General features: G+C 44.2%; 1 protein-coding gene across 1 annotated transcript in view; it reads left to right on the forward strand.

The window, feature by feature from the left end:
* The window catches only part of LOC308376048 (transmembrane protein 132D), a gene marked incomplete at both ends in the record, with an annotated part of 73291 nt that extends 48278 nt beyond the window's left edge, over positions 1 to 25013 (forward strand). Inside the window, 6 exons of the mRNA XM_080852297.1 lie at positions 6073 to 6265; positions 11780 to 11923; positions 18899 to 19104; positions 21929 to 22202; positions 22429 to 22620; positions 23646 to 25013. Of these exons, the coding sequence (XP_080708423.1) occupies positions 6073 to 6265; positions 11780 to 11923; positions 18899 to 19104; positions 21929 to 22202; positions 22429 to 22620; positions 23646 to 25013 (2377 nt within the window). The remainder of the gene's footprint in view (positions 1 to 6072; positions 6266 to 11779; positions 11924 to 18898; positions 19105 to 21928; positions 22203 to 22428; positions 22621 to 23645) is intronic.
* Positions 25014 to 26624: the final 1611 nt, after the last annotated feature.

A 26624-nucleotide genomic window follows, 5' to 3' on the forward strand; every position in this document is an offset into this window, starting at 1 on the left:
CCGGGCGTCTGAAGCGCCCCTATAATTTACCAGACCCCCCGTGGAGAGGAACCTCCTGCAGCTGCACTTTGGGGGGATTCTGGAGACTTTGCTACCAAACCCCAGCTAAGCAGTGAGAGTGTTTAATGGAAAGAAGGAGAGGGAGAGAGGAGAAACAAGAGAGGAAGAGAGGAGAGAAAGAGAGGAAGAGAGGAGAGGGAGAGAGGAGAGAAAGAGAGGAAGAGAGGAGAGGGAGAGAGGAAAAGAGGAGAGAAAGAGAGAGAAAACATGACTGTCCTTCGCTCATAACGCCCTGTAAGGTCATGGATGACGCGTTGATGTGTTACTTTGTAAACTCTGGGAGTGTTGGGGGGTTGAGGTAAGGACAGGGGGTAGTAGGGGCTTAATACAACATTGAAACTGGATACCACAAGACAACCCCCCTCTCTCCCCTCCCTGCTCCACTCTACCATAGCCCAACTTCACTACCTCCTTTATGGGCATAATGCTGGATTAAAGTGGCTCTTAATCCAGTTTAATGGCAATTTAAAAAAGCGGGGGAAGATCTTGTTTGTTAAATCTTTCGAAGCTTTTGTTGTGGGATTTCTTCTTTATACAAGATAAGGATAAGGGGAACATGGGATCACAGTTGGTGAATCACATTAACTCAATCACATGGAAGCTACTCAGTTTGGGATGATCTTTCAGACCAGGCGTACACACACCACACTTAAAGTCCAGTCGAGTAAGAAGGGACATATGGTATTGAATTATGCCCTAGACACACAGAGATTACAGATTTCAGCCAAAAACAACTTTCACCAGTACGCACACACAAACACACACACACACACACACACACACACACACACACACACACACACACACACACACACACAAATACACACACACACACACACACACACACACACACACACACACACAAATACACACACACACACACACACACACACACACACACAAACACACACACACACACACACACTCACACACACACACACACACACACACACACACACACAAACACACACACACACACACACACACACACACACAAACACACACACACACACACACACACACACACACACACACACACACACACACACACACACACACACACACACACACACACACACACAAACACACACACACACACACACTCACTGAACCCTGTTCTGATTCATCAGTTGGAGGGATCTGAAATGCATGGTGGGTAGAGGGAGAGAGAAAGAGAGACAGAGAGAGTGAAAAAGACAGAGAGAGAGAGAGTGAGAAAGTGAGAAAGAGACAGTGAGAGAGAGAGGGATAGAGAGAGAGAAAGAAAGAGAGGGAGAGAGAGAGCGAGAGAGAGAGAGAGAGAGATGAAGACTGTTAGAGTTAGCGTTCACCTTGAGAGCAAGAGAGTTGAAAGAGAGAAAGTTAAAGTTTGAAACACTTTCTGGTCTAATCTCCCTAATTCCTATTCCCTGTAGTTGAAGTATAAGGCATTGATTTAATCATATGAAAGGTTTCCAACTTGACAGGACAAGAGGGAGATAGGACATCTGGCGTAAACACACAGACATGTTTGCTCATTCACATTGTGTGAGAGTTTGATTTTGTATTGGGGTGAGAGTTGTCTAGAGTTTGTTTTGGGTGCCTGTATGGCTGGATCAAGGTTTTGATAAGGATCAACTCAAGCATACAACACTCATCTCCCCTGAGGTAAAATAATTTCTTCATAATATTGACACAACATGATCTCCTGTGTTTGTAAAATGATCTCTCATGTTGTACACCAGAGTCATTAATATGATCTCCTCTCATTTTTAAAGCGGCTTTTTTTAAATTGACATTATGTACAGTAAGAATAATCTGTTTTGTCACTGACTGTCATTGTAAACACATGCCTACACCCCCCCCCCCCCCACACCCTCCTCATCCCCCGATAAACAGAAAAAAAATTGAGATACACAGATACAAATATTTGGACTAGGGCAAAACACAAAAACAACATTTACGTTGATTAATTCCTCATTACAGCATATGGACGGCCTGTTTGTGCTCACATCTGGCTTGTGTTTACACCTCAGTTTGAACAGGAAAAGCCCACCGCTATCCGCAGCATTGGCAGCTCAAAACAGCTGTGGAAGTCACTTCACTTAGGCATCCAATGAGGCGTATTCTTAAAGGTTGTGACAACGCGTTATTTTAAAGGTTCATTAAGTGAAATGAACAAATAAACAGTGGCTAAGAAGCAACAAAGTTTGAACATATTTGTCACTAAGCACTACGAAGACTAGGCCTAGAGCTACACTAGGTTTGTTCATTATAGCCCTCTAAGTGATATTGGTTTGTTAATGGAGGTTGCATATCTTCCCTTAAATATGCTATCCAAACAGTTGTATGCATTTTTGTATGTATATAAAAATTGGAAAACAGCGAAAATACCCTACCCTTGTCTTTTTAAGAACTCAAATTGTTCTTCACTTAAATTAGTATTGACAAACGTGGGTAATACGGTATGTAGTAAATAGTACCTAAGGCTACCTAAAATAAATGATGACAAAGTCGGAGAGCTCTCTAGCTCCAGTCTGTTCTTTTCTGGATTGGCATGTCAGGCTTTGACTGGTTTAATAAGTTACACATCAAAAAGACACAGTAGAGGACACAGATGGCCTGTTGGTCAGTTGCTTGTGCTATGTTGTGTCTTTGTTGTGTGTGCTCTCCACTCAAAGTGAAAGTGAAAATGGTCTCGTATTACACAGGTACAGATGTAAGTTGAACTAGCTAACTAACTAATTGAAGCTAATGTCATTACTAGAAAGATAGCAGCAGCAGGAGGGAAACAAGATGGAGGACAGGCGGCTCAACAGCAACATGGCCACAAAGAGATGATGAATCAGGACGTTCAGGCAGTTCGGAATTCTGAAAATGATCTGGAAGAATGATCTGTCTATAAATGATGACAGAAAGCAAGCAAAGGTGAAGAAGGGGTTACATCCATGGCTTTTGACTATCAAGGTTACACACTAGGTTTGTTTGTGAGTGCTGTCGAATCAGAGCTCTTGAGTGCATCAAGGTGGTCGCACCAGGGACAATAACAAGTGCACAGCACTTGTCTCTCTGTAAGAAAATACAGACCTAGAAACAGAAATAGACATCCTGAAGTCCTGAATGGCTTGAACATGGGAACGACTTAACATTCAGAAAAAAAAATATTAGCCGGCACAAGTCGCATCTGGTACAAATACAAGTGCACAGCAGAAAATACAGACCAAGAAACAGAAATAGACGATAATCCTGAATGGATTGAACATGGGATGGACTTAACAATCATAAAAAAGCAGCACATAGCAACAGAAATAAGAAAGCAAGTAATTGCAAGTGTTCTTGAAAGATTTATTCTCTGGCTGACGAGTGAACCACCATCAGCAATCTAATGATCTATGATGGCAGAGCACGTGTAAGGTTAGGGTTAGTGTGTAGGCGGAGAGCCACGGCCATTCTTGTTGGATATTGTAGAGCCCCTGCCACCACTGTAGAGGTAGCTCATACTGCGTAGCTTAGTAACCTCTCTCACCACAATGGATTTCTAGGTAATTAACACACAGGTCATTCACACAGCACTGAATCTTTCTCTCCATGGCTTCACAGAAGACATTTCAAAAGGAGCAGCTTGTTTGTTTCGCATGTGAAGGTGCCACGGTTTTGCTGGGAAGAGAGGCAGGTGTTGCGACCAGAGTGGTCAACCAGTTTCCAGGCTATTTTCATCTGGCACACTATGAACCACCGCTTGGAGTTCAGCGTAGGAGATGCTGTTAGGGAGGAGGCACGTCTCAATCAATTTCCATTCTTTCTTTGGTAAACTGTGCAGCCTCCATTATGCTCCTGCTAAAAACAAAGAGAGTTGTCAGCATGTTGTGAGACACTGGTGTCTACCTGGCAAGCTGCACGACAGAGACAAATATCAGCAGTTCCTCGCCAATAACAAAACCCTGCAGCCTTCCAGTTGACCAGAGAAGTGTGGTATGAGATATGAAGCAAAGGTGCTGAAACTCTGCACTTCCTTCAGGCACAGAGGTGCATCATGGGATACATGAAGACAGCCAAGACATCCAGAGGAGCTTCAAGCCTCTGCTACCAGCTGTCAACACACTTGTCGTCTCCACCGTAGAATGCGAACGTGGCTTCTGCCAAATAAATATTGTAAGTGGAATGAGAGTCACTCTGGAACTCAAAAGTTTAGCAGCTTTGATTTTCATAAAATGCGTTGGTTCTCTTCTGAGACATTTTTTTTCCAGACGCTCTTGGCTTCAGACAAAACCACGTCTTGGCTTGCGGGCTCCGGGCAAGAGCGTGTGAAAACCAACAGTGAGCTAGTAGACAATATGGAGTCTGTTACTACGTATCTAAATGATAGTAAAGACAGTGATGATTTAAGTCTTATACACTGCTCATGAATGACTGGCTTCTAAGGTCTGTAAAGCAAGTGGGGACGTTCTATTACACGCCACTGGTTTACCCTAGCATTGAGTGTCTTGCTGTTCACCTTGAGAGTGAGAGAGAGCATACCATAGCATACAGAGCATAGAGTGTGTGAGAGAGTAAGAGTGAAAGTGAGGGGAGGAAGAAGAGAGTGAAAAAAACGAAAGTTGACAGACACTTGCTTAGATGAGCGTGTCAAGTGTCCTCAATGACAAAGGTGTCCTCAAAGACATGAGATGACAAAACCACTTAGTGATGTGTGTGTGCCTGTGTGTGCATGCCTGCGTTTGTGTATGCCTGTGTGCGTGTGTATGCCTGCGTGTGTGTATATGTCCATGTGCATATGCCTGTGTGTGTGTGTGTATGCCTGTGTGTGTGTATAAGCCTGCGTGTGTGTACGTCCATGTGCATATGCCTGTGTCTGTGTGTATGCCTGTTTGTGTGTATATGCCTGAGTGTGTGTATGTCCATGTGCGTATGCCTGTGTGTGTGTGTGTGTATGTCCATGTGCGTATGCCTTTGTGTGTGTGTGAGTGTGGTCGTATATATATACCTTTCTTAGTTCAGTGCATTTAGACAGATTGAGCAGATTAGAGATCTTAAAAAGATTAGGGTTCTTAAGTCTCTGTAAAGGTATTACATAGCTGAGAGAATATTGCATGACAATGCCCACTTGTATTACTATTTCTGATGCAGTGACCTGCCCTTAGACACTCTGAGGGGCGTAGGGGTCATTGACTCACATGGAACTCATTGGGCTATGCACAGATGACACACGTGAAGGTCTATCTGTCCCACCAAACACCAAACACACACACACACACGCGGCACGCGCGCGCACACACACACACACACACACACACACACACACACACACACACACACACACACACACACACACACACACACACACACACACACACACACACACACAAGCAAAGACTAACAAACACACTCTCACATACTGACAAATCAGACAGGGCACCATGGCATACGTACATGTGATGTAGTTTGAGCATCCATCAGGTTAAATGGATGAATAGATAAAGGACCAAAGGAAAGAATTGCTTAGTGTGTGGTGGGTGTTTTCTGTCGCTCCATTGTCCCTTTATCTCAACTGGTAGAGAGGCTGGGACACCCATGGGGTCATGGGTTTGGGACCCATGGGTCACACATACTGATGGAAATTCTGGCATTTCTTTGGATTGGATTTGAAATAACATCTCTCAGTAAAAAACAGTAACTGCATCAGTGTACACATTACCTAGCGAGGCTCATTAAAGTCATCTAGGTCCAGACAGAAACAAAAGCATTGTTGACTTAACCCGTAAAAAAAACAGAAAAGAAAAGAAATTCTGGCATTTCTTCCATGTATTTCAATGTTGAAAAAAAGACAATGGAAAATGATCTGCACTCATGACACACTGCACACCACTGGCTTATCACATTCCACTCCCTGATCTCTGTGCCAATACATTACATCAGCTACTCCGGTCATTACAAACATCTGTAACAAACATTACACGTCTATCTGTACAACAGTACAGGCCACTTTGTATCAAAGCGTCTTGCTGAATGCCTAAATGTAATTGTGGTCCTCAGGCCTAACAGCAGACTGCTGGAGATCCTGCAGATGGACTTTGAGGTGGAGGAGCTCAGCACCCAGGCGGAAAGCCAGGTGATCGCCTGGCAGCTGGTGTTGCCCGCGGACATGCGGGCCGCGGGACAGATGGAGGGGACCATGAGGATCTACACCACCCAGAGGGACTTCATAGGCCTGGCCCCACTCGTCCAGGTGAGAACATCTACTGTTTACATTACATGCTCACTTAGCATAGCTACGTCAGTTATCGGCCAGTTTGTTAAAAATCCGTCACTCTGTTAAACAATCGCTATGATAATAGTTTAACATGCCAACGCGAACGTAGCCGATAACACACACAGGCCGGTATTAAACCCGATACGATACATGCACAAGGACTTCATCTGCAAAGAGACCTACAAGTGAGATAATAAACAACAGTAGAGGTACAGGAAGGTGGGAGATCCGATGACAGGATGAGCCAACAAAGTAGCAGCTTGACAAGTGCTGAGAGACAGATCAAGGGCTAGCATCTCAACAATGTTACTGAGCTTTGTAGACTAGTCACATGCACTTCACACAAGGGTCCATAGCCCCATACTGTGACTGTGTAATTAGTTGTCACCCAGACAGACAGCAAAAGAATAGATGAATGCATCTCTTAACGGTGATGAATCAGTACAGCTCTCCTGGAGGGCATTCAATACTACCTGCCATTCAAGTTATTTTTCACAGACCTGTTCATTGTAACTTTGCTTTCACTGTCTTCATTAGCATTCTGTAAATAGATAATTACACTGACATTGTGAGTTACAAGGGAAGGTTGCCAGTAACACACACACACACACACACAGACACACAGACACAGACACACACACACACACACACACACACACAGACAGACACGCACAGTGAGTTTCACTGAGAACATCTGTCACGACTGTTCACAGTATCACTCCCGGCGTGTGCCAGCTCTAATCCATTTACGTGTGGACTCAAAATTACACAATTGGATGAGGAGACAAAATCATAGCAACAGCTGTGGCCACACAAATAGCACCTGGTCTGGCCAACTATCGCTGCGATGCCTGCTACTGGGACATCCTTTATGTGACGCTGGGTTAGAGTGGAATGCCTCCTCAGGAGGGTTCCAGGGCCTAGTTCTAAAGGCTAAATAACTGGTAACAATCTTGAATGGATGTTTATGTGACTGCCCTCTGCACTATATATTTCTCCTAAGTGACTGAAGATACTGAGTGAAACCTCTTATGCAGTAGATGAACACTTGTACCTGTGCAAATGGCACAATAAATGTCTACATGTAGTATTGGTAGAGAGCCAAATTATTCCCAAGCACATACACAATACATGGAGTAAGTGAGTTCAAAAGAATTAGATGTGTAAAGAAGCTCTAGATTAACTCTCAGATTAACACACCTATGTAAAAGGAGCATTTGCCAGATGACGACCACATGGGTTTAGAGTCTACACTTTAAGGCTTCCTCTACCAATTACAGAGGATTACATTGTGTGTTCATGGTAACTTAGCATAGTCACAAACACGCAAACATGTGTATTATCATCCACAAACACGGAAATCATCATTGTATGTATGCGCCTTTTTTTAATATAATGCAATTACTTTTGACATACAATTTAGTACCTCTAATGAACGGACATGTTTCTGCATTATGCAAACGGCCTTACACAGCACAGCTCTAATGAGGATATTGTCAGTCACTCAACGAACAGAACCAGGCTCCTGTTTGAAACGGACACAAAGAGCTCATCGGTTTCAGTCACGTCTCTCCTGCCCTGGTTAATCTCTCACGTGATTAGTTGTTGACGTCTGAGCGCCATGCTGGGCCGCGACGTCATTAGTTCATCCTGTCCTCCATCTAACATCTCCTCTCGTTGCACGGGAGTGGCGTGTCATCGCTGTCTGTTTTGGTTTTTCCTCTCACGTACGGCCTTTTAACGCAATTAATCTGCCGGATAAATAATCTCAAATTTCAAAAACATGTCATGAGTATCTGATCCAACAGAGTGGAAAAGGAAATGCTTGACAGTTCTCTTTCCCAATCATGATTGCTTCGCTCATCAAAATAAACTAAGCATCCAACTGTGCTTGTTGTGTACCTGAAAATTGTAGATGATATATATTTTTTTATATAGCTTTTTTCCCCGTCACATACAGACACACTCTGGGATGTAGCAAAATGACCCCCAGTCTTAGGGTATTGCAACTTCTCTGTTCTCAGCAGCCCACCTGCAGAAAAGTGCCCATCTGCGTGTTTGTTGAAATGGATGGAAAGGGATTTGAAAGTTATGATGCATATGACAGTTGATGTCAAGGGAACAAGGGAAGTGGAGATACAAAAAAAAAAATTGCAATCATAACCCAAAGAACCTTAGAGTATAGAACATTTGAGGCTAGGAAAAGATCAAAGGAATGGGGGTAGGAGGGAAGGGAATGAGACAGGTGCATAGGGAAAGTGAACCAGGTGTAGTTTGGATTCCAAGTTTGAAGAAACAGAAATGAAATTGTATTTTTGCAGTCAAGACGAACTAGGGTTCGTAATACGGGTGATGGGAGATTTCTGAGCATTGGCAAGTCAGCTAAGTAGGTCTTACAAGAGGATATGAGGTATTTGCAAATCAGCCTCACTGACACTGAGACATGTCTTCTCCTCGATATCCTGTCACGGCACTAATCTAGACAGCCTGCAGTCTCTTCATCTTAAATTATTAGGTGTTGATCGAGTGTCAGACATACCTGACTGGCAAAATGGCTGACGACTGAAAGAATAGGTTCAATGGTTGCTCTCATTTCAGCCTTTCAAGCGTGCAGTGGTCCGCCCACTTACAGGGAGACGTGACCTTAGTAGACTTTTCTGAAGTGACAAGAGAGTGTCATGTGGTTCCTAGAACCTACACTCTGACGCTAGTTCGGACAGATCATTTCTGCTTGAGTATGATGATGAGCATTTTCTTTTGGCCAGAAGTCAATGATTAAATGTCAAGTCCTTCATTTTTATACATTTTTTCAGAATCTGTGGAATCTCTAGTGACCAAATAGGCTTTAGATTGCGGTTGAGGTGATGGATAAGGACCAGCAGTGATGGTTTGGCAAATAAAGTTTGTGTGGATGAGGGCTAGCCTAGGGATAGGGTTATGAAAAGCTGAGATTTGTCAGGTTTTTGACAGCTAGAGAAACTTGTATTTGATTGTTAGACAGCTTGATAAATGTTTGTTGAACATCTGCGTAGTATTATCAATCTGTGTTATCAAATACATACTATGACTGATTCATTTAAAAAATGGGAATGCTTTTCTTCTTTTCGTGAATAAATACTGGTTGACTTGCTGCTGCAAATACGCTGCACGGAACGTGTCTATATTTAGGCTGACCACATGTGATCCTTGGACAACGAACAAGGCCATTATTGCTGATGTCTTTGGAGGTCATAATCCCATTGTGCTCCTTGTTCCTTCCTATCCTCCTTCCGAGCTTGTGTAGTGTGTGAGGATTAAACTAACCCCTTCCTTCACCCTTCTTTGGACCCCGGTTCACCTCCGGTGATGGTGCCCAAAGGGATACTGTCCCTGGAAGACCCAGGAGAAAGACGATAGTCACACGGAGTTAACCAACCTGGATTTATACCTGGTACTCCAGGTACTCGTCAAATCAAAGCATTGACTTGTTTAAGGACACAGGCTATGTGGTAGAGCAGAAGCAGGGCAGCCGAGTGGGAGGTGGTCCTAAACAAAGCACAAATAAATCAAAGCATGTTTGTATGTATGTGTGGTGTGCAGGTAGGCTGTTATTTGTGTCTGGATCTCTGTTTGTTTCATTTGAAATGGATATGATTCAACTTCAAATAATTTGTATTTGTTTATGCCCGATTGAACCCATCCCTACTATTTATCTTATCTCAGTAAACATTGAAAAACACCATCCTCTCACCCGCAAAATCTTCACTGTCTCAATAGATCAATAATGTACGCCTTGCCTTATTACCTCTCAGTGTGAAAACATACTATTGCCTCCCACTCACCAAACCATTTCTTAAAGCCTTCCTTGTTCTATCCCACCTGTCATCCGAGGCAAGTCTTTGGAGTATGATCACACAAGAAGTCTGAGGAAAGAGTAAAAGCTAAAGAATCACAGATCACATAGTGCCAGGTAAAAAGTTCAACAAGCAGGCTCAGTTGATGTAACAGCTGCACAAACCTGCATTTGGAAATATTCAGAGTGTAACAGTACACAAAATTCACAGTTCAGTATTTATCTCAGTTTTGGGGTCACAGTTCAGGATGTTTTCGGAACAGCAGGGAAAAGACCCCCCCCCACTCCAAATACTGGCAAAGTATGACAAAGTTGAGCCATCTGTGAGTGTCTGGAGCCTTAGTTTGTGTGTCGTGTTCCGCACCATTGGCCCTTGTCTGACCACCAAGGAGAAAATTAACTGACCTTTGCACTGAAACACAGCTGTTAATAATTATCGCAGAATGTACTGTATGTGCTAGTTGGCCCTTGTCTGTAGTCTTTGCAGTATGTTCAAGTGCAACTTCTTTACCCAAACAGGGGCAAGACAAAAGGCGACGCAACAGGCACTTAACCCTGATCTGTTGATAATTCATGTACTGCATCTTATGCTTATGTTTGTATAGGGCAGACACACAGACTAACTGAAATACACACGTGAAGGCACACTGTGGGAGGGCTCGAGCACTTTGACCATTTGCTTTTATTCTGTATTTTCTATGACCGAAAACGATCGCATATTCGCAGCGATAAATACTATATGGTGTTAGTTAGTTTCTTTGGCATGGTCTCAATCTGCGGTGAGAGGCTGGCTGAACAGTGTGTGGAGGACTTGCCTTCCATCTGTTTTTGTCTCGTTTTGCTAATCAACACATTTGGGTGATGCCGTAAGTGAAATGTAGTGTAATATAATGAAGTGTATCCAAAGGCATATCTGACTTTTCGGCATACAGTTTGACAGAAATTGCTATCCATTGAGCTTGACTAGTCTGTCTGACCAGGCTTAACCGACTAACATGCTACAGTTGATATACTACAACTGGTACCAAAACTTTACAGGTAAAATGCATGCTGTAGAGTTTCTATTCCGTGTGTGCAAGTATGAACTTTAGACATGAATAGATTATTCTGACAGTAATTGTTGGGTCATAGGGTGTACCGAACCGAGGAAATCGCATACTGAACCGAATTTCCCGTACCAAACGGTTTGTTACGAATACATGTATCATTACACCCTGAAAAATATTCTCTCTGCTTTTTACTGTTTGTTTTAACAGAACTGCTTTCTTCCCAGTATCTTCTGACCCATTTCTACTGTACAGCATATGTAAACAACCAGTACAGGTTCAAATGGGTGACCACATTTTTTGGGGCAGAGCTAGGAACCATTCATAAATAATGTAGACTATGAAAGAATTCATTGATTTTGTGCCCTACCAAAAAGGGTAAAAAAAACTACTTACAATGTGGAAATATAAGCATAACCCTTACAAGAGTGTAATTAAACAAGATGTTAAAAATATGTGTAGCCATACTTGGTGTGTGTGTGTGTGTGTGTGTGTTGAGAGATGGTTAAGATAGATACATAGAGAGACAGGGGTGTGGTTAAATTGTGTGATTTAATAAGTAAGTGTTGTGTAAGTGTAAGCTGAACGTTTTTCTTTTGTCCTTGGGTGCAGGACACTGAGATCAGAAACACAGCCATACTGACTGGGAAGAGGGTTGCCGTGCCTGTGCGGACCGTTGCCGTGGAGGCAGATGGCTCAGTGACCGACATCTCTGATTTCACTGACTGCAGTTCTACTGATGAAGATGTCCTCAAGGTATGGTACCTGCTTATGTGTGTGTGTGTGTGTGTGTGTGTGTGTGTGTGTGTGTGTGTGTGTGTTCTTATCTTCTTAAAACTGATGACATGGCTTCCTAGGCCTTGCTTACCCTCCAGCTTGAGTGGTTGCTCAACTCTGCTGGTCTAGGTGTTTGGGTGCGAGAGTGTGATGGGCATGAGCTTTTAAGCTTGGCTGCACAGGATTTCAGGTCAAATTAATAGCAAAGGAAGTGTGAGGGGATGTTTTATTGGATATATGGAAAGGCCTTAAGATTTATGAGTGTGCAAGTGTGTGTGTAAGTGTGAGAGTGAGTGTGTGTGTTTCGGTAAGGTGATGGGCTATGACGGATGTCTCCAAGTGAGTGCTGTTTGACCTGAGGCAAACAGACAAGAGGGGACCTGTATGTGTGTGTGTGTGTGTGTGTGTGTGTGTGTGTGTGTGTGTGTACATGTGTGTGTGTGTGTTTCTGAGGTTCTGACCACAAGCTTCAACTTTCTACATAGTTTCCAAAAATGAAAACGGTGATTAATACAAATGAAATACCCACCCACTGGTTTACCCCTTCGTTACCCACCTTTTCATATAAAAGTTAAAGACTATTAAGGCCTTATGACACACACACATACAAAGGAAGTAGTTTCCTGATGGCTTCCTAGTTTGGCATATTTCCTTGAACCTGTATCTGATGTAAGCGAGACCTAAACATGTACCCTTATGGTTCAGATTGGATCTGAACTGTGGTACATTTGCATAACTCTTCCAACATCAGTATAAGCACCTCTAGGTTCCTGGAAATAAGCTGTCACTAAGCAACACGACCTGAATAGGACTGTGTCTCATTCAGAGAATTCTGTGTTTTGAGTTTATCACCCAACCATTTGAAAATTGACCAGTCACGAACAGACAAAATGGAAACCAATGTTCCCTTTTGCGCTGCTTTTCCTCATTAAGTTTCATTATCTCTGAATGTAAGAAACAGTCAGTGCCTTCAATAATAAATTGTTTTAAATGCGTAATGAATGCAGGCTGTTGTTGTTAGCAGAATCTCTAGTAGACAGGCAGTAATGTGAGGTGATTATTGTAGTGATGCTTAAATATGCCTCACAATTAACTGTACTATATTATACGGCTCTTCAGAATGTTCCAAAAAGTTTAGTTGATTTCAATGGGCCACCCCAACATTCGAAGGTCTGATATTTCTTTATATTCATCTCTGCGAAAAATGAATGGCCGCTGTCATTGGCAACTGGTTTTGTGCTTTTAATTCACATCTTTCATATAATATTTCATATCCTGTTCGTCGATAATAACCGCCAGACTATCCCCTATCATCCCTTACAAATGATACCATAGACTGTGCATCATAATGTTGATTGGAGCTATGGTGGTTACCATATATCATATCATATTTGATCGCTCAGGTTCGCTTTGCAATATCAGCTGATGATGTGAACTCTTTGACTGCGTTCGGCTCAGGTTACCTAAAAGAGTCAGAGCAGTTGATTGGTCCGTGTGTAAAAAAAAGTTCACTCACAATGCAGTTTCTGGATTCAGATTAAATTGACAGGATTAAACTGCAAGAAAAAGGCTGCAGTTAATTTTCTACACCATATTTCACAAATGTTTTTGTTTCCTCACAGCCAATAGACCAAGAGACCATCATTAAGAAATACCCAGAAACACTGTTGTGGAGTGCTATGATGATAAAGGTTTTTAAGGGTTGAGAGGCTCTTCACTACTAAGCACACAGCTGACTAGAAGCCCTTACAAGGTTCTCAGAAGGTCATTTTAAAACACTTTGGCTCTTCTGTGGACTTCATTTTCCAGACCTCAGGGACTTTTCTTGCAGTGGCCACACAGCTATTGTATGACAACGCAGAGTGATGTAGTTCACTGGGTGACTAAACACGTCGCCACTCTCTCCGAGGTTAAGATCATCAAAAGGCACTCATGTACAGATATGTCTTTGTGTGCGTGTGTGAACCTTCTGTGCACGCATGTGTGTGTGTGTGTGTACATGCGTGCATGTGCACATGTGTGTTGTGTGTTTGAGTGCACCTTGTGTGCTTGCATGCTTGCGTGTATTTATTTGTGTGTGTGCGTGTGCACATATGTGTGTGTGTGTGCATGAGAGAGGCATCAGCTGGAACTCAAGAAAACCCTAACCTCCTCTCCTCTCCCCTCTCTCAGCCACCTGGGTCAGCCTTTTTTCTCCGCCCCAGGGCCATCGGCCTCGAGACTCCTCTGGTAGCGTAATGGCTTACATATGTGGCCTGCATGCGTGAGGGCGAGGTTAAGGAGTGTACAAATGAACTTTCTGGGAAAAAAAAAAAAAAAAGTTGCACGAGTGAAAGTGTGGAAACCATCTGTCCATACACATTAAAGCATCAGCTTACAGACATTATCCACACTTAGTCACAGGGGAGGCTCCATTGGTGGACGACGCTCGCTGTGTGTTTGTCAGCGTTTGATTCGTTACACTCCTCTTTATGGAAAATTTGCGGTGGAGATAAGCCCTGAAGCTCTTATTGTGTGATTTTGTGCTTTTTTCTTTTTCCATACACATTAGGAAGGCTTGAGTCTTTGAAAATTCCCCTTAAGCTTCTTAAAGCTCATTTTCCTACCACTGACCCACAGCTCTGTGTCCAGTCTGATGGACATCTCTCTCTCTCTTTCTGTCTCTCATTCTCTCCTTCTGCCCCTCAAAGTCTCTGTGTCCAGTCTGATGGACATCTCTCTCGCATTCTCTCTCTCTCTTTCTGTCTCTCATTCTCTCCTTCTGCCCCTCAAAGTCTTTCCGGAGCTTTCTCTCTTCTGTGTGCCTGTTGTTCCCTCTCACTCTTTCTGTTCCTCCTTTTCCCTTTTGTAGTCTTTTTTTTGTCTTCCTGTTGTCCACTCTCTTCCCCTTTTACTGTCGCTGCCTATCTCTTTCCTCCTAGTTTCATTTTTCTATTGTCATCTGTCTATTTTTCTTTCTCTGTGTTCCTACCTCAATCTCTTTGTGACCCTTTTCTCTTTCTCTCTCTCTCTCTGCCATTTTCAATCTCATCCATATACACACTCTCCTTTCAATCATATTTGATAATATTTGACCACCAATCACCCCATAATGTACCTAAGCTAACCCATCTCTGCTGTGTCATCTGTTCACTTCATTAAAGAAACATTCAAGAAACAAGAAACCTTAAAGAAAAACATGGTCTTAAAAATGAGGTTCTTCTCAGCCCGCTGTTAAACTCAGACCTACTATGAGACTTGTCAAAGGCCCTCTTGACAGGCTGGGACCGTTATTTAACAGCCTCTTGCCTGTCTCGCCATGGCCTCTCTCTCTCCCCCCCCCCCTCCCCCCCTCTCTCTCTCTCTGTCTCTCTCTCTCTTTCTCTCTCTGTCTCCCTCTCCCCCCCCTCTCTCTCTCTGTCTCTATCTCTCTCTTTCTCTCTCTGTCTCCCTCTCTCTCTCACTCTTCCTCTCTCTCACTTTTCCTCTCTCTCTCTCTCTCTCTCCCTCTCTGCCATCTGTCTATCTCTCAACTTGTCAAACAATACGTAAGTGAAGGGGTTGCTGGGGTACTGACTGCTGCAGTGACTTTTGACTACATGTGACAGGGAAGGAGGGAGAGAGAGAACTTAGGGAGAAGAGGAAAGAACCAGTGAGGAGTTTGGAAGTAGAATAAAAAGAGAAAGAAAGCATAAATAAAAGAATATATAAACATTGTGAAAGAAAGAAAGAAACACAGTGGTGGTTTCTCTCTCTCTCACACACACACACACACACACACACACACACACACACACACACACACACACACACACACACACACACACACACACACACACACACACACACACACACACACACACACACGGGCATTCTGATGTTATTTATGGTATTGTTTATTTGAGCAACTCAATCCATTTCCAATTATTATTTGTACTAATGACAAGCCTATGACATCACATTAGTGTGAGTAATGGTGCTGTATTGTGAAGGAGCAACACTCCATTTTGGTGTGTCTTTGTGTGTATGAGTGAGTGAGTGTGAGAATTTGTGTGTATGTGTGTGGGTGGGAGTGTGTGTTTGTGTGTATGAGTGAGTGAGCGTGAGAATTTATGTGTGTGTGTGTGTGTGTGTGTGTGTGTTTGAATGTGCGTGTTTGTGTTCAAAGAGATTAGTGATGTCCAAACCCAAAAGTCCCTGACAGAGAGACGTGTCTAATGAAATGAGTTACAAAGGACAGTTGCACACACACACACACACACACACACACACTCACGGACACAAACGCATACACACGCATGCACATACGCACACATAATCAGACCCACATGCACAATCAGACACATGCTCTCTCTCTCTTTCTCTCTCACACACTCACACACACATCAACACAAGTAGACATACTCACACACACACATCAACACAAGTTGCCCTGCTCTCTGTCTCTCCATCAAACAGACAGACATTACGACTTCATCGCAGGTCTGACAAGTTGCGCTGATTCAATGGCACCCCATTATTTTCTCAAGCTGAATCAGGTTTTCCAAACTAAATATTATAAGTGTCCATGCATTCAAAATAAACTGTTTAAAATTGAGTTAATTTCCATTTCAGTACATATCATTGAATTTCAATTTGAATTTCTTCTTTTTTGAATCATGAACCTCTGTCGTACCTTTGTTTGCTACGTCCCAAGTAATCCCCAATGAAGTAATCAACAAGGAAGTTTTCAACAAAGAAGTGATCAACAAGGAAGTTATCCAAGTTGAGGTCTATAGCATAGTCAGGCGTGAATTGTAGTGGTAAAAACAGGTTAAGCTTTTCTTCCTTTGGTTTAATGAAAACGTTCCTACCTTAACCCACTTCATCTGGAGTTGGGTGTAGTGGTCTGACGTGTGTTGTAATGAAAATATAAATGCATCATTGTTGTTCATGTGTATTCACAAAATATATACTATAAACAAAAAAATGGAAAAGTAAATTCCAAGATAAAGTCCTTCCAAAGTTTCAAAGGTGACACCTGTTTGGTTCTGCGACCACGGTCAATAACTGTTTGACGTCTATTCCACCATCTTAAATCTAACCTATTCCCGCTTCTCCTACAGAGGGACACACTCGTGCAATAATAAGTGCACACTAAATAATAAGCAACAAATTAGAGATACATTCCATTATAATTTCAACTTAAATGATGAACAGAATAATTAAATTTCATGACATCTTGTAGAAGCCCTTATTATAAATCAACAAAAATGAATGGCTCCAACATTTACAAATTTTGCCTGCTTTCCTTTTCTGCAAAAGTTTGATATCAAAAGGTAAAAGAAGAGGTATGTGCTGGGAAGCTAGGACACCAATGAATTTCAACGGGCTGTTTGTTTTTGTTTTGTTAAAGCTGTATTATCTTATATGAGGGACAGAAGAACAGTTACCTTTGTTGCCTTACGCTTGCACTTAATACACAACCTTAAAGGTTGTACTGCATATCTGCAGTAGAAATAATGAACATTAGGTGTGTGACATCTGACACTGAACGAATGAATGTGAATTTCATATTATATAGATGTTATAACAGCAGATCACCAGCCCAAGTCTCCAAACTGACACTGGCTCCAAAGTGCAGTTGGTTTTCACATTTGCATTCCTCCTTGAGCTGTCCCTCAAAGCTAGCGCCATATTTTCCCCAGAGCGAAGGGAAAAGACGGAATACCAGCGGGCCGTAAACGAGCCCATTGATTAAGAGGCACAGGTTTTTGCAGATAAGCAGGTGCAGAGAGCGTACGGGGGAGGCTTTGAAGGCCTCAGAAGCTTACAAACCATTTTTCAAACACCGAGCAAGACATGGCAAGGTTGCATCACAGATGTAAATCAAACAAATGAGCTCAGAAAAGGGGAAAAAAAGAAAAACGCAAACTCGATAGACTGATGTTAAACTCTTGTTACGCTGCCTTATTAAATTACCATACATTTACCGCAATTGAGATCTTCACTGCTGCGCCCGATGTGGCAGTCTATGCTCCCATTTATTAACGTGTCTTGCTTTTGCCACGCACAATTGGCCCAATTATATCCTATCAGACCATTGAGTGATCAGTGTAGACCATTAAAAAGCTAACCGCCTATTACTATTCCCTAAAATTAGCGGGTAGGCCTATTTATCGCCCAATTACACTGTATCAAATTCATTTGTGCCACTGAAAGAGAATAAAAACCATGTAGGTCACATTTAAGGATCTTTAATGGCACCATTCCGTGGGAGATTTCACAATGAGACACAGTCTGAAAGCATTTAGTGGAAATAAAGTTAAGAGCTTAACACTTTGACATTGGCTTCGGCAGAGGATTTGAGAATAACTGCTTCTCTCTCCATAATTGCTAATCTAAGGGACTGTAAAACCTAAGATGTTTTCCCGAGTTAAAAACCTAAATTATTGCAACTGTGGTTGTATGGAGGATTTGTTCCATTTGTATTTGTTTTTTTAATCTTATATCCTTTAAGTACCTTACAAGTGAAAACCCTTCACCTGTTCCTAAGATAAACTCCAAAGACTCCAAGACAGTCAAATTCCTCTGGTTTGTCCTTGTGTAAAGACATGTGTAGAATACAAATTTCTTAAGAACAAATTCACCATCCTTGAATAAAATCAGATTGAAACTTGAATGAGGAGGAAGGCATATCAGAAAAAGCCATATTTCAAGCATGACAAACAGAAGAGATTGGATTGAAACTAACATCACCTTTCTTCCTGTCTGTTTTTCTCCTTCTCTCTTTCTTGCAATGTGTTCCTGTCACAAACACCTTCTTTCCTCCTTTCCTTGGCTTTCCACCTCCCTCTTCTCACTCTCTCCTCTCTCTCTGTACTTCTCTCCATCTCTCTCTCTCTCTCTCTCTCTCTCTCTCTCTCTCTCTCTCTCTCTCTCTCTCTCTCTTTGCCTCTCTCTCTCTCTCTTTCTCTCCCTCCCCCTCTCTCTCAGGTGTCAGACCGCTGTGACTATGTGTATGTGAACGGTAAGGAGCAGAGGGGGCGAGTGAGGATGACGGTGAACTTCACCTACAGCTACCTGAGCGCCCAGTTGGAGATGAGTGTGTGGGTCCCACGCCTGCCCCTGCAGATCGAGCTCTCCGACAACGAGCTCAGCCAGATCAAGGGCTGGAGGATCCCCATACAGCCCACAAAGAGGTACCAGAACTTAGTGACACGAGAGTCATTTTCTGGTGTCACTTACCCGTAGCAGCCAACAAACACTGTGAAGGCCCCTCTTGATTTCATGGAATGATCTCGATGTCTGTGGTGCTTGTTGGTACCTTATTCTGGTGTAGAAAAATATGAAACGCCTGAGAATACCCACATGCATAAGAAGGACAACAGGTGTCAGTAGAGAAGTGAGAGAGAAAAGAACAAGTTGAAAGTCACTTATGCCAAATGTTTGGTAGGTTCTTAAAACGTTGCACTGTTTGTGTTGTGATGTACAGTATATTCTGTGTAGACACACTGAGAGCCAGTTTACCAAGTCAAATTCCTTGTTTGTGCAAACTTACTTGGCAAATAAAACCTGGTTCTGATTCTGATACAATAAAACATAACAGTGAAAGACGATAAGTAATATCAGAGAGTATAATGTAGTGTGCGAGTGTGCTTAGTGGGGATCAACTTCCTTTCCATCAGAAATGTTTGCAAACAATGAAATGATCGCCATCATAAACAGAGGTGCTCTGATAATCGAACTGTCACTGTCACTGTGACTTTTGCGTTTTTCAGCAGAGGAGACACTGCACTCGCTTGCCTGTGAAGGCACACAGTGAGCCATCTGTTTGTCCTGCCTTAATCAGTGAGCAGTGTATAGGCAGGCATAAATCCCCCTCGCACATTATCTCCCCACCATAGTCACGTTCTCTTCTCCTGCCACTCGGCTCATTGCAAATCATGCCAGGAAATAAGAAGAGAGGCTTTGGACCGAACAGTCCGAAGAGTCTCCCATTCATTTTGCCATTGCTAAGCGCTAGCTCCTGTGAGCGTGATGGGTTAATGAGGATTGTTTGGAGGACTTTGTGTGGTTACCTACATTTGAGAATGAGGTTGTCACAGCTGGCGTCAGAGAGAGAGAGAAAGAGGGCCTCGACTGCAGGGACTGGCTGAAATAGGCTCTCAGGAAGCCACTGCACAGAGAGCCAGGGCAGATTGGCAATTGCGGCCGCAGGAAAAAAAGAACTAGGTCGGCTGAGAGGAGGATGAACAGACTGATAGCACTGATTGTGCACACACAGACGAATGCACACACAGAGAGTGGGTGGTGGGGGCGGAGAGAAGTCACCTTGTCGAGGAATTGATTTGATGCACTTGTGAAAAAATACTATTATGTAAGGTTATGGAAAAGCCTTTATGTCCTTACGTAATATGTTCTGTAAGGCTAGATCTCAGGTGCAAGCCATAGAAAGCAATGAATGGATCAAAACCGTGAATGCTATACACAGTAGACAGTCCCCCCAACTATTTTGTGATAGTTGCGGCCTAAAATGACTGATTTTGCGGGGCTTTTCTAAGAAGTTGCAGTGAAAATTGCGGTGTTTTAGGTGTTTGTTGCGATGAAATTGCGGGAGCAAGTGAAAGTTGCAATAAAAAAGATGCTTATTTCCCTCTTTGTAATTATAATTGAGGCATTTGTTGAAAAATAAATAATTAATAAACAAACATTCTCTAAAGAACCAAACCGTTGAGAAATGGTCCTTTAAATAACCTTGTACAAACATGCCAAACAAAAGATAACCAGTAGCCTACTACAAAAGAGCACACAGCGGAGACAAAATTACGTCCTTCTTGGACCATGTGGGACATCATAGATGAACAGCAGTGTCTCAGACAGTCTGAATGCGCTAAATAGGCAGGGGATAAATACTCTAAGGACTATGCTAAAAATACAGAAAGCACTATCTCTTAAAGCACTCTTTAAAAAAAAAGATTATATAAATGGGGGAACACATAATACAATGAATATAAACTTAGAGTTGTCCTTGTAAACAGTATCTAAACAATATTAATCTTTTCAAATAGATAAAAAGTTCAATTAAGATATGTATTAAGATCAACTAATGATTGTATCCATGTTAAACATTAGTAGCTATGGAAGGATCTACTCTTACCTTTTTACGTGTCCCCATCTGTGGATTGTCTAATTGTGCGGAAAGTGCCTGTACAAGAGGCACCTGTATGCCAGGTCCTGGTGTGTGTGTGTGTGTGTATGTGTGAGTGCGTGTGTGTGTGTGTATGTGTATGTACTTGCACTTGAGTGTGAATATTCAGGCATCAATGTTTATGCGGTGATTAAATGCCTCTGTCAGGGCCTTCTGTGTTTATGCATGTAACATGTAAACATGTTCTGTTATTGATGTCGTGTGTTTGTGTGTGTGTGTGTGCGCGCAAATGTCATTCTTTGATACGGCTGTGTGGGCAGATATTGTGCCTGTCTTGCTGTCCTTCAAAGCAAAAAAGAGATTTGTGGTACAACTCTGTATGCCATTTATATGTGTCAGGGTGTGTGTGTGTGTGTGTGTGTATGTGTTATGTGTCAGGGTGTGTGTGTGAGTGTATGTGTTATGTCAGCATGTCAGCATGTCACAGCTGGGAAAGTAAGTATAACCATTAGGGGAAGGCAACATATGTCACTATGATGGCATGTTTGTGTGTGACTGTGTGTGTGTGCGCACTCGTCTGGCGGGATGAGATGGCTTGTTAGTGCAGAAGCGTATTCTGCTGTGGGTCGGCGTGTGTGTGTGTGTGCGTGTGTGTGTGTGTTTGTGTGTTTGTGTGCATTTCACGTGTTTGATGTCATGCTCATGTGTGCACTTGTGTTTGAGGATGGGCCACGTTCACCAGATTCACCTGCGTATTTCACGCTCTCTTTTTTCTGTGTGTGTGTGTTTGTGTGTGTTTTTGGATGTGGGTGTGTATGTGTGTGTGTGTGTGTGTGTATGTGTGTGTGTGTGTGTCTCTGTGTGTGTGCTACTAGACTGGGCTGGAGCAGTGACGAGGACGACCGTAAAGGAAAAGGCTGCATGCTTCAGTTCCAGCACGCCCTGGTGCGCGTCGTCACACACTTCGTGGCCGAGCCGTCGGAGGTGCGAAGCCCTCGCGAGCCGCTGGCCGTGTTTCTGGGCTCCGATTGGCAAGTGGACGTCACCAAGCTGGTGCGCTACTTCCTGAAGGTCGAGGACACACGCGTCGCCAGGCTACAAGCCGGGAGGGTCCTGTCCGGAAAAGATGTGGGCACCACCAAAATACAGGTACCCTGTCCAGCCCGCTGTGCTCATCCACCCAAGGGCAGAGTGCCAACATCAAGGTCAAGGGTTCAATACCCAAGGAGAACACATACTGATAAATTGTTAATCTGTGCTGTTTTTATTTCTCTCTTTCATTGTATTGACCTTGTGACCCTCCCACTGTTGCCTCCCAACCTCATCACACTACTCTCCATCTCTCTGCCTCCCTTACTCTCCAACCTCCCGCCAGGTCTTCTCCCCGCTGTCGGACTCCATCCTGGCGGAGAGGACGGTGCGCGTGCTGGACGAGCGTGTGAGCATCACAGAGCTGGGGCTGCAGCTGGTCAGCGGTCTCTCTCTCAGCCTGCAGCTCAGCCCAGGAAGCAACAGGGCCGTCCTCGCCACGGCGACCACACAGGAGGAACTCAGCAGCCCCAAACAGGTAAGTGCAACTCAGTCACAGTCACACTGACCAATCAGATCTATCACCTCCTCCAGGACCCCTTGAAATATTCTAAATTAGCTAGGGTGATAACAAGTAGGGCATGTCGCTGTACATGGGTTCCAAAGACATCACTTCAGAAGCCTGCCGCCATATTTCTGCCCGATTTGGGTGCTACTGCTTGAGTTAAACAGTGTTTTGTATTGTTAGCATTTTACTGTTTAAGGAAGCTAAAAAATAAAACCGTTCAGAAACCTCTGTTTGCCTTTTGGCTCCACCATGACAATGAGTGATAGAAACCGGTGGGCTCGCGTTAGCATCAGAAGAAAGTTGATACAGAGGTGACATTTGCCACTCGTACTGCTTTATCTTTTTATTTTTTCTGCACTACCTGACCCGATCAGATAACTGAGAACTATCGTTCTACCATCCCTCTTATGCTACTATTGAATCTATATAACTGTAAATTCAATCTTAGTTTATTTAGCAAATATTTATTTAGAATTAATTTCCTATAACCGTATGCCCTGGAGCTGTTCATTGTACATAAATATATCACAGTTACTAAATATGCATGTATGTTCATCACCGTCGTCCATAGCAACAGCGGAGGGAAAGCCGAGCTGAGCCACCCTAAGCGGCTCAGAGAGGCAGAGGCAGGACTGCCACTCACTGAGGCGTGAGGCACCATTGTCTCTCTGTCCTTTAATGACTTCCGTGGCAATCAGTTCTCTGCCCGCTCGCTCGTCCTCTGCCTTAATCATTCAAAATCAACTCTCCCGCTCATCACATAAGCCCACATTATTGTGAAAATGAGCAAATCTTTCCAGATACACGAGTGAGATAAAAGATTAAGTCCATGCTGCTGTGCACGGAAATGATGTTGTCCTCTGATTGCTCATGCCTTTCTCTTCGTCTCTCTCTCTCCCCCTTGCTTCCTCCTTCTGTACCCAACTCTTTTACGCTTCAACTTTTCGATTTTCACCCTCTCTCCGTGTCTCTCTTCTGCCCTCTCTTGCTCTCAGGAGGCAGTGTTGAGTTCCTGGCTTCAGTTTAGTGACGGCTCTCTCACCCCGCTGGATTTCTACGACCCCTCGCACTACCGGCTGTCCGTCACCTCCCTGGACGAGGCTGTGGTGTCCATCCAAGGCGAGCCCCCGGCGGTGACTGTAGTGGCGGAGGGCGAGGGGCAGGGGGCGCTGGTGCGGGTGGAGATGGGCATCTGCGAGGCCTGCCACAAGTCTAAGAGGAAGACAGTGTTGGCCGTTGGCCTAGGCAGTCTAAAGGTCAAGTTCCAGACTGGGAGACAGCGTGTCGATGCCGGGGGCAATGGAACTAGCAAGGGGGGCAGCGGAACAGGTCTGGGAGGTGGGGCTACCATTCCTCGGAAGGAAAGTGGGACTGACTACGGCAATGACGGGGAGGAGGTTGTGGAGGGGGGCGAACGGAAGCAGCCAGGGTCGACACAACTGGGTCCAGGGACGGAGCAGGACGTGGCAGCCAGCTCGGCGTCGGAGCGGGAGGAGAGTGCCATGAGGAAGCTCAGCACCACCACCAAGCCCACCATCAAGAACGGCACCGGTGGCAACTCCTCCGGAGACATGGGCAAATCCCCTGGCAACCTGGTGAACTACAACAACTTCCCGGTGGAGGTGCCCAAGAGCATGGAGAAAGAGGCCAACGACAACAGCAGCAACAGCAATGGCGAGGGGGATGACGATGGTCTGGGCTGGGAAAACCCTCTGGGTCTCCGTACGCTCACCGACCTGGAGATCGGCATGTACGCGCTTCTGGGCGTCTTCTGTCTGGCCATCCTGGTGTTCCTTGCTAACTGCGTCTCGTACCTGGTCAAGTTCCGCCACAAGCAGGTGCCCACACAGGGCTCCGAGCCGGCGGGACACCGGCACGACTGGGTGTGGCTGGGCACGGACGCCGAGCTGGTGATGAGCGTGCCCGGCAGCCCTATGCAGCACGAGCAGCACCACCACCACACCCAGCAGGCCACCACCGTCATCGACATCGACAAGACAGCCAGCCTCAGCCGCAGGGGCCACTGCCAGGCCCTGAGCTCCCCCACGGTCAACACCACTCATGCTGCTGGGGGGGCAGCGGTGGGCGGGTGCCATGGGGCTACGCTGTGTGACAGGGGGGGCGGGGTGCGCGCCGACTCGCCCACCAGCAAGCGCAAGCGGGTGCAGTTCACCACCTTTGGCTCGCTGGACAGGCAGTCGCCTCACCTGTCCCCCCGGGAGAACGGCCTCGGGGGCATCCACTGGGTGGGCAAGGAGGAGTGGGACTGCGGGGAGCCCGGGTGCGACAGAGGACGAGTGGGGTGCCACGAAGGCCAGTGCGAAACCCAAGTGCCCAACTCAGACTCTCTGGAGCAGCTTTAGTGTATGATGTGGGCGGCTGAAAAGGTAGACTCAAAACTTAAAGAACAATTTAAATGAAATGGACCCAAATGGGCCTAAATGTCCATGTATCCTTTAGGACCAGCTAAACAAATTATTACTGTCCCATTTCAGCAGTGATGGTCCAGAGATATGACTAAAAACAAGTTATGACTGTCCTAAGTGCTACATGAATCAACTTAGAAAAGCCCTTCAGCCGGTGGAATGGTCACAAAGCTTTGCCAATGTTGGCCAGTACCTGTGAACTGCAACACCCTGTGGCTGTTGAGGACGAAGGCCAAAGGGTAGACTGGAGGTTTGGGGGGTAAAACTCAGTTGACAGTGTCTCTCATCACCTCAATGCCTTTCTGCATTGGGAACAGGAGGATCATGCTGAAGTCCTGCTAACAGTGTGAGTGGATATGGCTTATCAATTCATACTGTGCTACTGTTCATAACAGAGGTTTGGAGGATGAAACACACTATTTCAACCAAGGCCTTCTAAATCCTACTCAACTGTTATTTCATGAACTGTTATTTCATGAGATGTTACAGATAGGGAAAACACAGAACCATATACTTGTGGATCTCCATTTGTGTTATGTGAAATCAGCTCATCAGAACAAACTGTGAAGGTGTGTGAGGTCTAAGGATGGTTGATGAGGAAAAATAAAGTCCCCTTTTGAGCATGGAGGTAAGAGACTAACAAGTGATGCGTATATATAAAGTCAATATCTCCACATGTTTGCGGCGGTTTTGTTAGTCCTCACACATATATGTCAAGCTAACAAGTGAACCATCGAGAAAGAAGACTGACTTGTATATGCATCTGTTATCAGCGCAACCCTCTATGAGTCTTTTTATACTGTGCTACACCTGCCTGGATATTGTATAGAATTTCACACACTGTTTTTTTTCTTTATCCTGCATTTTATGTGTTGACTGCTTTGAATTATTTTCTTTTTTTTTCATTAAAATCTTCAGACAGTTTATTTTTGGTGTAATATCATTGACATACGGTTAGCATACAATCATTTGCCAAGGTTTCGTGCTAACTTTCAGTTGATGTCTTCAGTTATCTTGCCAAGCTTTAAACTTCTAAACCATACAAGTGGATTCTCACTATTACATTCTTGTCAGAGCAAGTAATGTAAAAAAACTAAAAACCCTCATATCCATACTTTTACTACATACACACACACACACACACACACACACACACACACACACACACACACACACACACACACACACACACACACACACACACACACACACAAACACACAAACACACACACACGCACTTACACAGCGCAAGGGGGTGTATTGTGTTGGACAAAGAAGACAGGAACTGCGCCTATATAGCTCTGGCCTTTCCATCCTTTCTACTCTTTCATGGTGTTCAGATGGAGGCCCATGGGTGTTGCCTGCCTATAGGTCTGCGCAGATTACACACTCACTACAAAATGTCATCTCAGCATCTCAGAGTATCTGCTTGGACTGACATTACACACCGGCTGAGGGTTAGCATCCCAACGTCAACGGTGATGTCTGACCTTTTCTACAATATTGGGTTCTCTGAGCTTGGGGCAGGAATGTGACAAGAAGCTCCTG

This window comes from Sprattus sprattus, assembly GCF_963457725.1.
Source record: "Sprattus sprattus genome assembly, chromosome: 15".
NCBI lineage: Eukaryota > Metazoa > Chordata > Actinopteri > Clupeiformes > Clupeidae > Sprattus > Sprattus sprattus.